The sequence below is a fragment of the Barbus barbus genome (genome assembly GCF_936440315.1).
Source record: "Barbus barbus genome assembly, chromosome: 13".
Classification (NCBI taxonomy): domain Eukaryota; kingdom Metazoa; phylum Chordata; class Actinopteri; order Cypriniformes; family Cyprinidae; genus Barbus; species Barbus barbus.
Window position 1 is genome coordinate 17,846,766 of NC_136741.1, and position 12,491 is coordinate 17,859,256.

General features: G+C 36.5%; 1 protein-coding gene across 2 annotated transcripts in view; it reads right to left on the reverse strand.

Moving 5' to 3' along the window:
• Nucleotides 1-12,491, reverse strand: part of LOC306879017 (3',5'-cyclic-AMP phosphodiesterase 4B-like) — a 170,679-nt gene that overhangs the window by 58,488 nt on the left and 99,700 nt on the right. Inside the window, exon 1 of one of the 2 annotated variants that reach the window (XM_079431681.1) lies at nucleotides 6,018-6,256. The exons of the other annotated variant lie outside the window; for it this stretch is intronic. Within the exon in view, the coding sequence (XP_079287807.1) occupies nucleotides 6,018-6,109 (92 nt within the window). The 5' untranslated portion in view covers nucleotides 6,110-6,256. Of the gene's footprint in view, nucleotides 1-6,017; nucleotides 6,257-12,491 lie in introns of those variants that run through there. 2 annotated transcript variants of the gene reach the window in all.

The following is a 12,491-nucleotide window of genomic DNA, read 5'->3' on the forward strand; positions in this document are numbered from 1 at the left end:
AATGCGGCCCTATCAGGTTTCTGCTGCTTAATGCGTAATGTATTACATAATTGAGCAAATAGACTGTATTAAACCACTGGGATCAGTTCCATCTGTAATGCAGGTGATTTCAAATCTCACTTAGGTTGGAGGTGAGGTGGGGAAGTGGAGGTATAGGGATGCGGAGCTGTGAATTACATTTTAGGTCGATTTCAAAAAGTGGCTGAACTGGTAATAGGAATGCTTCAAATATAAATGAGTCAAAGAGTTCATAAAAATGCTAACTATGAGTTAAATATGTATTATATGGGATAATGTATAATCCCTGATCAGACCAGTAAAGGCTGTACCACCCTGAAGTTTTGTTGTGTTTGTCAAAGTTACTGACTGTATACTACCCTGTCAGTACAGTAAAGTAAAGTAAAAATGTCATACAGTATATTAGGTTATTTTATTTTTATTATTTTAAAATATAGTTTAGTTATATTTTATTAAATAAATAAATATTTTATTTAAATACAAATTAAAAAGCCATATAATAAACAATCTTGACACGATAAAGCAGAATTAAATTTAGCTAATTATGTTTTTCCTATCCAACTACTTGGATTTTATGGCCCTAACCTGCCTATGAATAATTAAATAAGGGTATTTTTAAATGGAAATACTGTATATGGCATAGTACTGAATGTGCCATATTCGGAGACCATCATATTTACAAAGTACACTAAGGTACTTAGTATTGCCACAATATATGTCCACAAAACCATGGTAGTATCTATTGGTCCTTTTAGATGGAATTTTAATATACAGTATATGCCACATTACCAATTGACTAACATATTCAATATACCATGGTATTTACAAGACACGCCAACGTGCTTTGTATTACAGTATTTGTTACATATTTTATTTATATTTATTTAGATTGAACAAGGCTTGAGAGAGTCGTGAGTGAATGCGCGGGCGCAGCCCTGTTGCCAGATCAAGCTAGCATAAGCATTTTTGGACTTGTCTTTTACACTTTAGCAAGTTAATAAAGTGGGAAGTTCCAGTTTACGGTTAAGCGATATCTTTATATTATTTGCAAACGATTTGAAATAAATTTGGTTTATTATAATTTTTTTGTTGTTGTTTTTGTTTTGTTTTATAACAATATCTGGCAACACTGCATCACCGGCACTTAAACTGACAGTAATCAAAAGAGCCCGCGGAAAGGATAGCACATTCGGTAAGGCAAATGCAAAAAATATCATGATATTAGAAACGCTATCAACGCTGTCAAAAACAGTAACATTTAACACTAGAACACAGATCTGTAGAACAAGTAAGTTACAGAATGAAATTAATTATGCAAACACTAGCCATGAAGAAGTCTGCAATTTCATTCAGCAATAGTTAATTACAGTATAGTAGTATATGTATTGTTGCATGATTAATAAACAACTGATAAAATTATCCACTCCTAACCTACAGTAAAATATTAACAAATTTTAATGAAATAAATATGATATAATTTAACAGTGTTCCCTCCAAAACAGACAAAACATCTTTCACAAACATCTTTGTCTCTTAATGAGTTGTATTTGTTAATCCCACCCCAGACTAATTTTCAAACCCTGGGTAAGGCCATGCCATTAATTAAAGATATTTACTCTTTTAGATGGAGAGGGTCACCCTCATGGGGGCAGCCATTTTGAGATCACATGACCAGCCAAAAATGACACCTGTTACCTAAACTAACCCCTATATTTTAGGACACTGAACCGACTGTAAATAGTACATTTCTATTGCAATGGCATCAGACACTTCTGTTTTTGCAATGTGCATCATCCAGCCACTAGGTGTCAGTATAACATCCAAGGCAACTCTCATAACAACCAACAAAACAAACGAGTAGGGTGAAGCTGCAGGCCAGCTCTCCCAGAACTATCGTTTTTTTTAGACAGTGCCTCCTGCTGTTTGGATGAACATTTGTTTTGTAGCGGTGTGTACCGTAATAATTTCCAACATTATAAAACTGCTAGCAAGTAGCAACATCAGACACGTCAGTAAGGTTATTAATTTTATTAAAGCGATTCCTGAAAATTACCAGGTTTTATGGCATAAATCAATGTGACATCTTATTACACCAACAAACAAATAGCCTATTTTAGTATTAAATTTAGTATTTTTTTTTGTTCTCCCCAGTTATTTTCAAACACGTGGTGCGTAACCTATTATTGCTAGCTTAGTCAGTGTTTGATTTGATAAAAATTAGTGTCGAAAGATAGCATTATTTTATAATATTTACAGCTTGCTCTTATTTTCTGTGTTATTGTACCATTCTGGGATACTTAATATGTTTTCTAACAAAATAAAAAACGTTAAAGGAAAAATGTTAAAATAAAATTTATAATATATAATAAAAAGATTAGTTGTAACATATTTTAGTACTATGTAGGTCTACTGTACATATCACTGTATTAACTACTATTATTTCATACTATTAGTAGTAGTAATATGTGTAAGAAAAATAATATTGCACATTCTTTTTATTGTACTTTACAAATCTCAAGTGCTACCACAGACAATAATAGTAACACAATAACAGTGTAACAATTAGAAATAAGTTCTGTAATAATTACAAATAAGATCTTTGGAATAAAATGTGGCCTTGAGTTTATTTTCATCAAAATATCAAGTAATCTGCGTAGAATTGACAATATGAGCTCTGTTGGGTTGTCTAAATAATTTGCGTGTGACTTGTGTAGTGTTTCCCAGATGGTTTATTTGTACAGGCCATCATTCATGGCCTTTGCGAGCTGCAGGGCTTGTCTTGGCAGGAGGCTGAAGAGGTGTTCCTCCAGGGCCCCATTTATTACTCAAGGTATGTTTTCAATTTTTGTTTGTACAAAAACTGTTACACAACATTTCTGACAACAGCATTTATCTTTTCTTTTAGTGAAGTTGAGGAATTTGACAGAAGAATTGCTCGAGAAATGAAAAATCTCCCCAACAAGAATGTAAAGCATTTATTTTATTTGATGTTCTGTTTATTTTTATTTTAACCTGTGCTGATCAGCTGGCCCCCATCTTCACACAGATCTTCAACAGATCACTAGAGCTGTGTGAAGTCCCCTCATGCTTCAAACGCTCCACCATCATCCCCGTCCCAAAGAAACCCAAAATTACTGGACTTAATGACTACAGACCTGTGGCTCTAACGTCTGTGGCCATGAAATCATTTGAATGACTGGTTTTGGCTTATCTGAAGGACATCACGGGACCCATACTGGACCCCCTGCAGTTTGCCTACAGAGCAAACAGGTCTGTGGATGATGCAGTCAACATGGGACTGCACTTCATCCTGCAGCATCTGGACAGACCAGGGTCTTATGAGAGGATCCTGTTTGTGGACTTCAGCTCCGCTTTTAACACCATCATCAGGGACACCCTTCAGAATAAACTAACTCAGCTCTTCGTCCCCACCTCCGTCTGTCAGTGGATCACCAGCTTCCTGACAGACAGGCAGCAGTTAGTAAAGCTTGGTAAAACAGGCAGCAGTTAGTAAACCCATACGATCAGCACTGGAGCTCCTCAGGGCTACGTTCTCTCCCCACTGCTCTTCTCCCTCTACACCAACGACTGCACATCTAAAGATCCCTGTGTCAAGCTCCTAAAGTTTGCAGATGACACCACAGTTATTGGCCTCGTTCAGAATGGTGACGAGTCTGCTTACAGACAGGAGGTTAAGGAGCTGGCTGTATGGTGCAGTCTTAACAACCTGGAGCTCAACACACTCAAAACTGTGGAGATGATAGTGGACTTCAGGAGAAACCCCCCTGCTCTCCTCCCACTCACTATCATGAACAGCACTGTGACTGTAGTGGAGTCATTCAGATTCCTGGGCAGCACGATCTCTCAGGACCTGAAGTGGGACAATCACATAGACTCTATTGTGAAAAAAGCCCAGCAGAGGTTGTACTTTCTTCGCCAGCTGAGGAAGTTCAACCTGCCACAGGACTTGCTCAAACAGTTCTACTCTGCCATCATCGAATCCATCCTCTGCACTTCAATAACTGTCTGGTTCAGCTCAGCTACCAAGTCTGACCTCAGAAGACTACGGAGGGTAGTCCGGTCTGCTGAGCGAATCATTGGTACAACCCTCCCCACTCTCCAAGAACTGTACTTATCCAGTGAGCAAAGTGAGCAAAAGGGCTGGTAAAATCACTCTGGACCCCTCACATCCAGCACACTCCCTCTTTGAACTGTTATCGTCTGGTCGATGCTACAGAGCTCTGAGAACCAGGACGACCAGACACAGAAACAGTTTCTTCCCTCAGGCAATCTATCTCATGAACATTTGACAATAAAATGCGGAACACACAACTAAATTATTACTTTTTTATCTAATTTTTTAATTTCAAATTTGCACATATCAGACCTGTACACACATTATTGTCTATATTATATATTGTGTTTTTACTGTTTTGTACATTGCCTATTTGGATATTTGTATTATTCTTTTATTATCTGTGTCCTGTCCTGTTGCTGTCTTTCTGTTGCACTGTAGAGCTTCTGTTACTACAACAAATTCCTCATACTTGTAAACATACTTGGCCAATAAAGCTCATTCTGATTCAGATGTTATTTAATATGCAATATATACATTATTAACCCAATTATTTTTTTCACCATTTTTCTCTGCATTGTTTACAAGTCAATGACTTGTAGGACCTCATGAAAAAGAATACAAAAATAAAGTTTGGTGTGAGGAAATGACTATGAGCACTATAATTTATTGTATGTAAATATATAATTAATGTTCATAACTCAATACTAAAGAATGTGATAAATCCTTAATTAATAAATGACTGAAAATATTTCAGTAACTGAACAATTTCTATTTACAAATACAATTAATAAAAATAAACCAGACTTAATGCATTAAATCATAACCTAGTATGTGTAATATTTTATATAATAATGCATTCAGTCATAGTGTAATATTTTATAGTAGAAAAAAAGTTCTTCAGGTTAGGTAATCTTATCTAATCAGGTTAGATAATCTAACCTGGTTAGATAATCTAACCAGGTTAGATAAACTTAATGCATTAAATCATAACCTAGTATGTGTAATATTTTATATAATAATGCATTCAGTCATAGTGTAATATTTTATAGTAGAAAAAAAGTTCTTCAGGTTAGGTAATCTTATCTAATCAGGTTAGATAATCTTCCAAACAGCAGGAGGCACTGTCTGAAAAAACTATAGTTCTGGGAGTGCTGGTCTGAGCGGGCAGTTGGGCCTCCAGGCCTCTGGGCCTGCAGCTTCATAATGTTGAAACAAACAGAAAAGAGTGCATCTTTAAGCATCTCTTTCAAGGAAGAGCTTCAGAAATTATTTTAAAACACCTGTTTAGTTCAGTGTAGTCCAGAGAGGAGACAAATACACTGAATATCACAGTATATAGAATATACTACTATATTAAATTAAATATATTCAAAAATACTAAGTAAGCACTAAATCAACCACAAAATCAACCCATTTAGCTCTTCCATTAAGCCTGGCTATCAATGAGAGAGAGTGATGAGAATATGTCAAGCTGAGCAAGAGTGAATGGGATAGTGTGGTAGAAGTCATACATTTTCAAGAAAAAAACAGCTAATTTTTAAAAAGAAATTCACTCTCTTTTCTAAGAAATTACTGGAGGAAAGTTCTTTCACAGCCACGCTCTCTTGCCAAGTCTCCTCTGCATGAATAAAATGAAACCCCATCCACCTGGATCTCAGAGTGCTGCAGGTATAGGGTGCCATGTAGGCTTTCAAAATCCTTAAAAGCCTCTGATACAAGGAACGGATAACCTTAAAACTGAGGGCACGAAGTTTAAGAGCCAGTTTTGAACATTCTGCTCCCAAAACATTGTGCAACTGTGCACCTAGAACATAAATTAGTTTAATTTGCCATTACAAGTTACGCAAACAAAGTCAACTAATCCAAACAATCGAACAGGTGGCTGCAGCGGTTACTACCTTACACCCACATTCGTGCTTACCAGACCCAAGAGTGCCAGCGGTATGAGTATGTACCCAGACTCAGACACGACTTTAGAAAGCTCTTGTTGTCCGACAGGTTAAAATCCGTCATATTTAAATTCCCAACAGATTCAGCTGTCGTCCAATGGAAGCTCTTTGAACTCTAAACTCATCCGTCCACCAGTCAAAAACGCTGGAGGGACTCAGGGCAGCAGAGAGAGGGTTACTGTATCTGCTAGTGGGTGTCTCTGGTTGCATTGTCAGTCAGTCACACTTCTACCTCCTCAGGGGGTCGAGTATCACAGGTCCGCTCACACCTGGCAGAAACAGTGTCTCTTGAGAGTACGGCAGCTCTTTACTTTCAAAAACAGGAAGACGGTGGCCTCTGCTCAGCAGTAAACAAGAAGATCTGGAGTGCGGGGGAAATCACACAGTCAGTAAGTCTGTTTCCAGTCGCACTTAGAGACAGAAGACACGTGCCTATTTTTCTTGCACAGTTTAAATGTTACTTTTATCAACAAATAGACTGTACACATGGTAACAGTCTAGAAAATGGAAACCAGACACCCTGCTGATCTCTGTGGTGATGACAGTCTCAGAGGATTTATGCTTTATCCAAAATCCATTATAGTTGTATCTTTCTGTCCTAAAGGAGAGAGATGATCCCTTTTATTTGGTATCTCTCTGGCCCTGACTGCCTATTTCGGTTCTATATTTAGGACAGTTTTTTGAGTTGTTTTTGTAGCTTTATTTAGATTCTGGAAATCTAGTTTTTGGGTGCATACTAATACAAAGCAATGGTTTAAGTAAAAGTTTGAGATCAGTAAAATGTAAATAATGACAATAATAATAATACTGAATAATACTTTTATTCACCAGGGATGCATTAAGTTTATCAAAACTGACATTTATAATATTCCAAATTGGGAATGTTATAAATCTCGGGAGATTTTAGCATAGTATTGCATTTTGTTAATGAATTTGGTCTTGGTGGAACAGATCAGCTACGCTGCTGCTGCTGTAGGTTATTGCTGTTGTTGTAGATTTTTGCTGCTGCTGCTGCAAGCAAGGAAGTACAGGAACTTGCTACTGCCAATACATACAGCGATGCGGTCCTGTGAGTATTTAAGACATACTGCTGCTGCACAAATAGCATATATAACAACCCATAGCAGATCTATACAGGTGGAGCTGGGGAAGTTGCAGGGTTTCAGAGGAGCTCTGAAAGTGCACTGCAAAATGCTCAAGCGAATGCTAACAGCCATTTAAATGTAAAGCAGCAAGCTCATCGGCTGCGTATGCAACATGAACCAATCAGCTTATGCCAAGTCGTTTAACGCTGTGAATATCATCAGTTTATGGTCAGGACACATCAGCGTGTGTCATCTAGAGTTTCATGACAGACCTTGGCATTACAATTTTAATATTTAACACTATTACTGTTTCTACTGTATTGTTTATCAAATTAATGCAGCCTTGGTTAGCACAAGAGACTACTTTCAAAGAAACCTTACCAACCCCAAACTTGAAAATTATTGAACTCATTTACCCTTTTTAACATGATGTACCATTTTTTTTATTGTTCTTGTTAATTACTATGGACACCTCACATCCATTTCTCTCCAACTATTTTCCCCAGCTTGCACTATCACAGTATGTATAAATCATGCTAATTGACACCTCATTGTTTACTGATGTTTGCATTATTTGCACTGATGTGTTTGTTTTTAGTTTTCAGCATGTGTTTATAATTAAATGCATTTCTTCCTTTAAAGTAAATGTTTATTCATTTTTATATGTGTCGCAAGCTGCCTTCTTATTCTGAAACAATCCTCATCTAAAAATAGCTTGCGGTAAAATCTCCTTAGGTTCTGTTACAAAGCAATGGTATGGTTTTCCATTCTCATCTCAGTCAGTCTGTTTGCTAAAAAGATCAATTCACGTTTGTTTATTGATTTGTTCTGTGGCTCTTTCTGCAAGTAACATACTACATAAACACCAGTTGCTGACTTTTTGTATCAGTCAGGGCCCTTTTGTGTGCTGAGTGAATCTGAAGTCGTTCACAAGTTTTATTATTCATTATTAAAATGTCCCTGTCTACAAATCTACTAAAATTGTTCAGCATTACTTTTATCAAAGTATAAAAACAAGAATAATAGCCATAAAAAATTTCAATACCAAGTTTCAATAAGATTATAATATCATTTTGTGTACAGCATCAGTAATTTTTACACATTTTGAATGAGACTAACATATCGAACGACGTCATCAACAAATCATCATTCACAAACAAGATCCCAATTCATTCAGTTTGTTCAAAATCAAGATGTCCCTGTTCATTCATGAATGGGATGTCCTAGTTCATTCAGTTAGTTTACGAATGAAATGCATGAAAGTAAATCCGATTAATTCATTCACTAAATATTTTTTTTAAAACACTGATATGAACAACAAATTGTTTTTCTTCTAAATATGATACCTACTGCAACAGTAAAATATTCTTAAGAGCCGTTTAAATATTTTGCCCTATTTTGCCCATTACAAAGATATAATTGCCTGTGAACTGATCTGTGAATTATTAAAATAACTACCACAATTTAAAATGCAAGTAGTCAGTCTGAAGGACAGCCGTGAAACTTAAACTGCATTCCAATGATATTAGACATAAAACAAATATGTAAAATAAGAAAAGTATTTGAAACAATAACATATGTTTGGATGTGCAAACAATTGTTGGTTAAAGTATCTATGTGACCAAAATTAGACTTAAGAGAAGAATAAGAGAGGTCAATGATTATTTTGAAGAAACAGAGGTCAGTAAATGAAAATGGAGTAAAGCTGCACCTGGCAATCATATCTAAATCTGTCATGGTTACCAGCTCAGAATGACTCAGTAAAACACGGCTGGCCACTTAATATAAGTTAAAAACTTCTGTAGATATTGCAATAATATCATTATCGTGAATTAATTTGACCACAATACTCATGTAGTGAAAATCTGATATACTATAATACAAAGATCTCTAGGCTAAGAGGTTTTGTATGTTGATTATGCATTAATGATTTTTTTAACTGGTTCATATTGGCAGTGCCTGATTATTAATCATACGAAACTGAATGAATAATTTTTCCCCCTGAATGACTAAAGTATTGAAAATAGCTTTCTATATTCTGACAAAAGCATGAATAATTAATAATGTATACAAATCTGTTTACTTTCTCATGTTTTGAATTTAAACAAGGAGCAGTTTATGTTTTTGTCCGCTTGAGACGATACCTGTTTCGGACACAGACACCAATGCTGGAAATTCATTTTAGAGATGGACTTGGCTCTCAAAAGGCTGGAACATGAAACACAGCTGTTGCAAATATGTACTCTAGGGATGGAAGCTGAGTGCATCCTGTTGGCAACGTCTATGCCATATGCTGCTTGGACTAGTCCCTAGTTTCTTCAGCTTTAATGCAAGGACAAAAGCATTTGAACATAAGAAACAATGGTCCCTCAGTCTCCAATCAGATTTGTATAACTGTGCTTTTGAACTCACTCAAAAAATGAATTTGGTGCAAGTTGTCAAGGTGATTGTGCTTCATGCGCACAAATTTGTCACCGAAGCATCATTAGATAAATTTTTGAAAAAACTAAAACCATACTACCATAGAAATTTGCCCATCAGACAACCAATTTGTTTGAGAATGATGTGCTGCTTCCAAGGTAATGACATTTGATTAGGTCATAGAACCAATTTTGGAGGAGGAATTGAACAATGGCTTTATAAAATGATAGTGCTCCTGAATCAACAAAATGTCCAGACACCCCATTTTGGCACAGGAGCTCATTTTGAGCTTTTCTGCTATGTGTTCGTACATCCAGAGTTTGTGAGCAGTGTGGAGTGAAATTGGAGTGGGGAGCGAAGCTGCATGATTACGGCTGGAACAAGAAGAGATTTTTGTTGGAGTGTCTGAGTTTTCTCTCATTTCAAGATCACTCTCCATCCAAGGCCCAAACCTGCATGTCAGCAGGAATTCATCACATTAAACAAAGAGTTAATAGACTATTAGCAATCGGACTAAAAGAAAAAGGTAAATATATTATTTAAAAAAAAGAATTTGTCACATAAGGTTTAAAGTTGCAAAAGGTGATTGTCTTCAAAAACATTTTTTTGTTATGCTGGTTGAAAGTGTCTTCACATCCCGATAGCAATCATTAAGTTAAGTGGTCTAAATGTATTTATCTGTATTTATATATTCTGTGGAAGACGTAGGACCAAGAAATGTTCATCCAATCAAAACGTTCGTTCCGAGCATTTTTATTGACTTTCCTACCTGCCTGTCAACATATGTATTTGCATATCTCGGAGCACCCTGTTCACGCAGACAGGATACGTCATCAGCGCGTTTACGTACGCTATGCAGACCAGTGTTACCAAGTCCATGGGTTTCCCGCAGAATTGGGCTTTGGCAAGTTTTTTCATGTTCGCGGGTTGAAGCAACCCCAATAACGTGATATTTAGCCCCTGGAATGCAAATTTTACCAGGGAAACCCCACCAAAAAACTTGTATTTTTCCCCCTGGAACATGATTTTTATTGGGGGATCCCCCTCAAAACGCGATTGGGCTAGTTTTGAGTAGCAATTGGGCAGGTATTGTCTCACAAAGTCTCACGATTTCCACAAATTAAGCACAATTGCTTTCAACATAATAATAATAATAATAATAAGACGAAGAAAAAGAAGAAAAATAAATGTCTCTTGAGCACCAAACCAGCATAAAATGATTTCTGAAGGATCATGTGACACTGAACACTGAAATTCAGCTTTGCCATTGCACGAATAAACTGCATTTTAAAATACATTTAAATAGAAAGCATTTATTTTAAATTGTAATACTACTTCACAATATTACAGTTTTTACTATATTAAATACTATATAAATGCAGCATTGGAAAGCATAAAATACATAATTCAAAAATCTTTTTACTTGGACCACAAACTTGAATGGTAATGGTTTCATGTGTTTTGTGAGTAAACACTAAAATAATTGTCACGGTGTGTCTTTTCCATCTCTTCTTCATTAACATTTATCAGTAAATGTTTTAAACATTTTTATCAGTAATTCTGTTGACAGGATTAACCCTGATCTGTACAACACTATCCTGTTTTTAAAGAGTACAGAGATCACAAGAGTTTCCGACATTCTGCCGCACTTCAAATGCAGCTGAGGATGCCATGCTCGCTCTCATATTCTCCTAAACCTGGTCATCCTAAATCATGTTTTACTCAGAGTCAAAGTAAGCATATTAGCGCTGCAGCTAAAAAACCTTAACATGAAACACAAGCAAAGTTTTTCTCACATTCCTGTCAAACTCGCACACACACACACAACCATCCAGCCAGCCAGTCACCCTGTCATTTCAAGCGTCATCTGTGGCTTTGTTCAGCAAATAACAGATGATCCACATGCCGCACTACAAATCACTAGCAAAACTTGGCTCCTCTGGATGCAACAGATCCACAGCATTCATGATGATGCACAAACAACGTCGCCACACTTCAATGACGTGAAATTCAATCTCATGCTAGTCACGCTCACGCAAATCCTCAAGACAACCTCGTCGTTTAATCACATTAATGTCCTTCCTTTGTTTCCATGGTAACCAGGTTTGTAACTTTGCCCCTCCCAAAGCAAATCTACACCTAGTGTGTCTTGCATGTGTGGGTTGCTGTTAATATCAATAACCTGTGGCTGACACACATTTACAACGCAGGTCAAATCACTATACAGATCGCAAATAATTGTTTGCAATATATCAAACATGTAATTTCATTATTGTATATTTAGCATGTACTCCTCTGTGGTTAGAGGTGATAAATGGATCCTGCTTTTTACCGGTACAGATATTGGCAATGTTACAAGAATCTGACAAGGTATAGGGTCTCTGTGTGTGTTCGTGCGTGTATGTGTGTGTGTGTGTGTGTGTGTGAGTGTGTTGCAGTCGCCAGCTTGACAGAGACAAATGTGGACTGTGTGCTGTTGCCACACTAATTGGCTAGGTTAACAGATTACTGTGAAACAAGGCCAAGATAGCACAGCCGTTCAATAAACTAGCCTATATAAAACAGGTGCATGTGCACACTCACCCAAAGGCTGCGTCTCACCCACGGGAAACATTTGATGGTGATTCAGAAATAACCTCTGGACCCAGAACTAAAGGTAAATAGTGATCCAACCAAATAGAGGAAATGTTTTTCCCAGAAGATGAAACATTAGCTCATCGTCATGAAATGTATTACACGTTTGGCTAAATGACCAAGGACCAAATTTTCTTTCCAGGCTTTGTGTGGATAATAACATGTGCGAGCTTAATCTACTATAATAACAAAGTATATTTAAAGTACTGTCTTTTTTAGATGCATGTATTTATGGGCATGCATATAAGTTGCAAATTAATGCAATTTTTTTATTTTATTTTTATAACCATTTCTTACTAAGCAAGT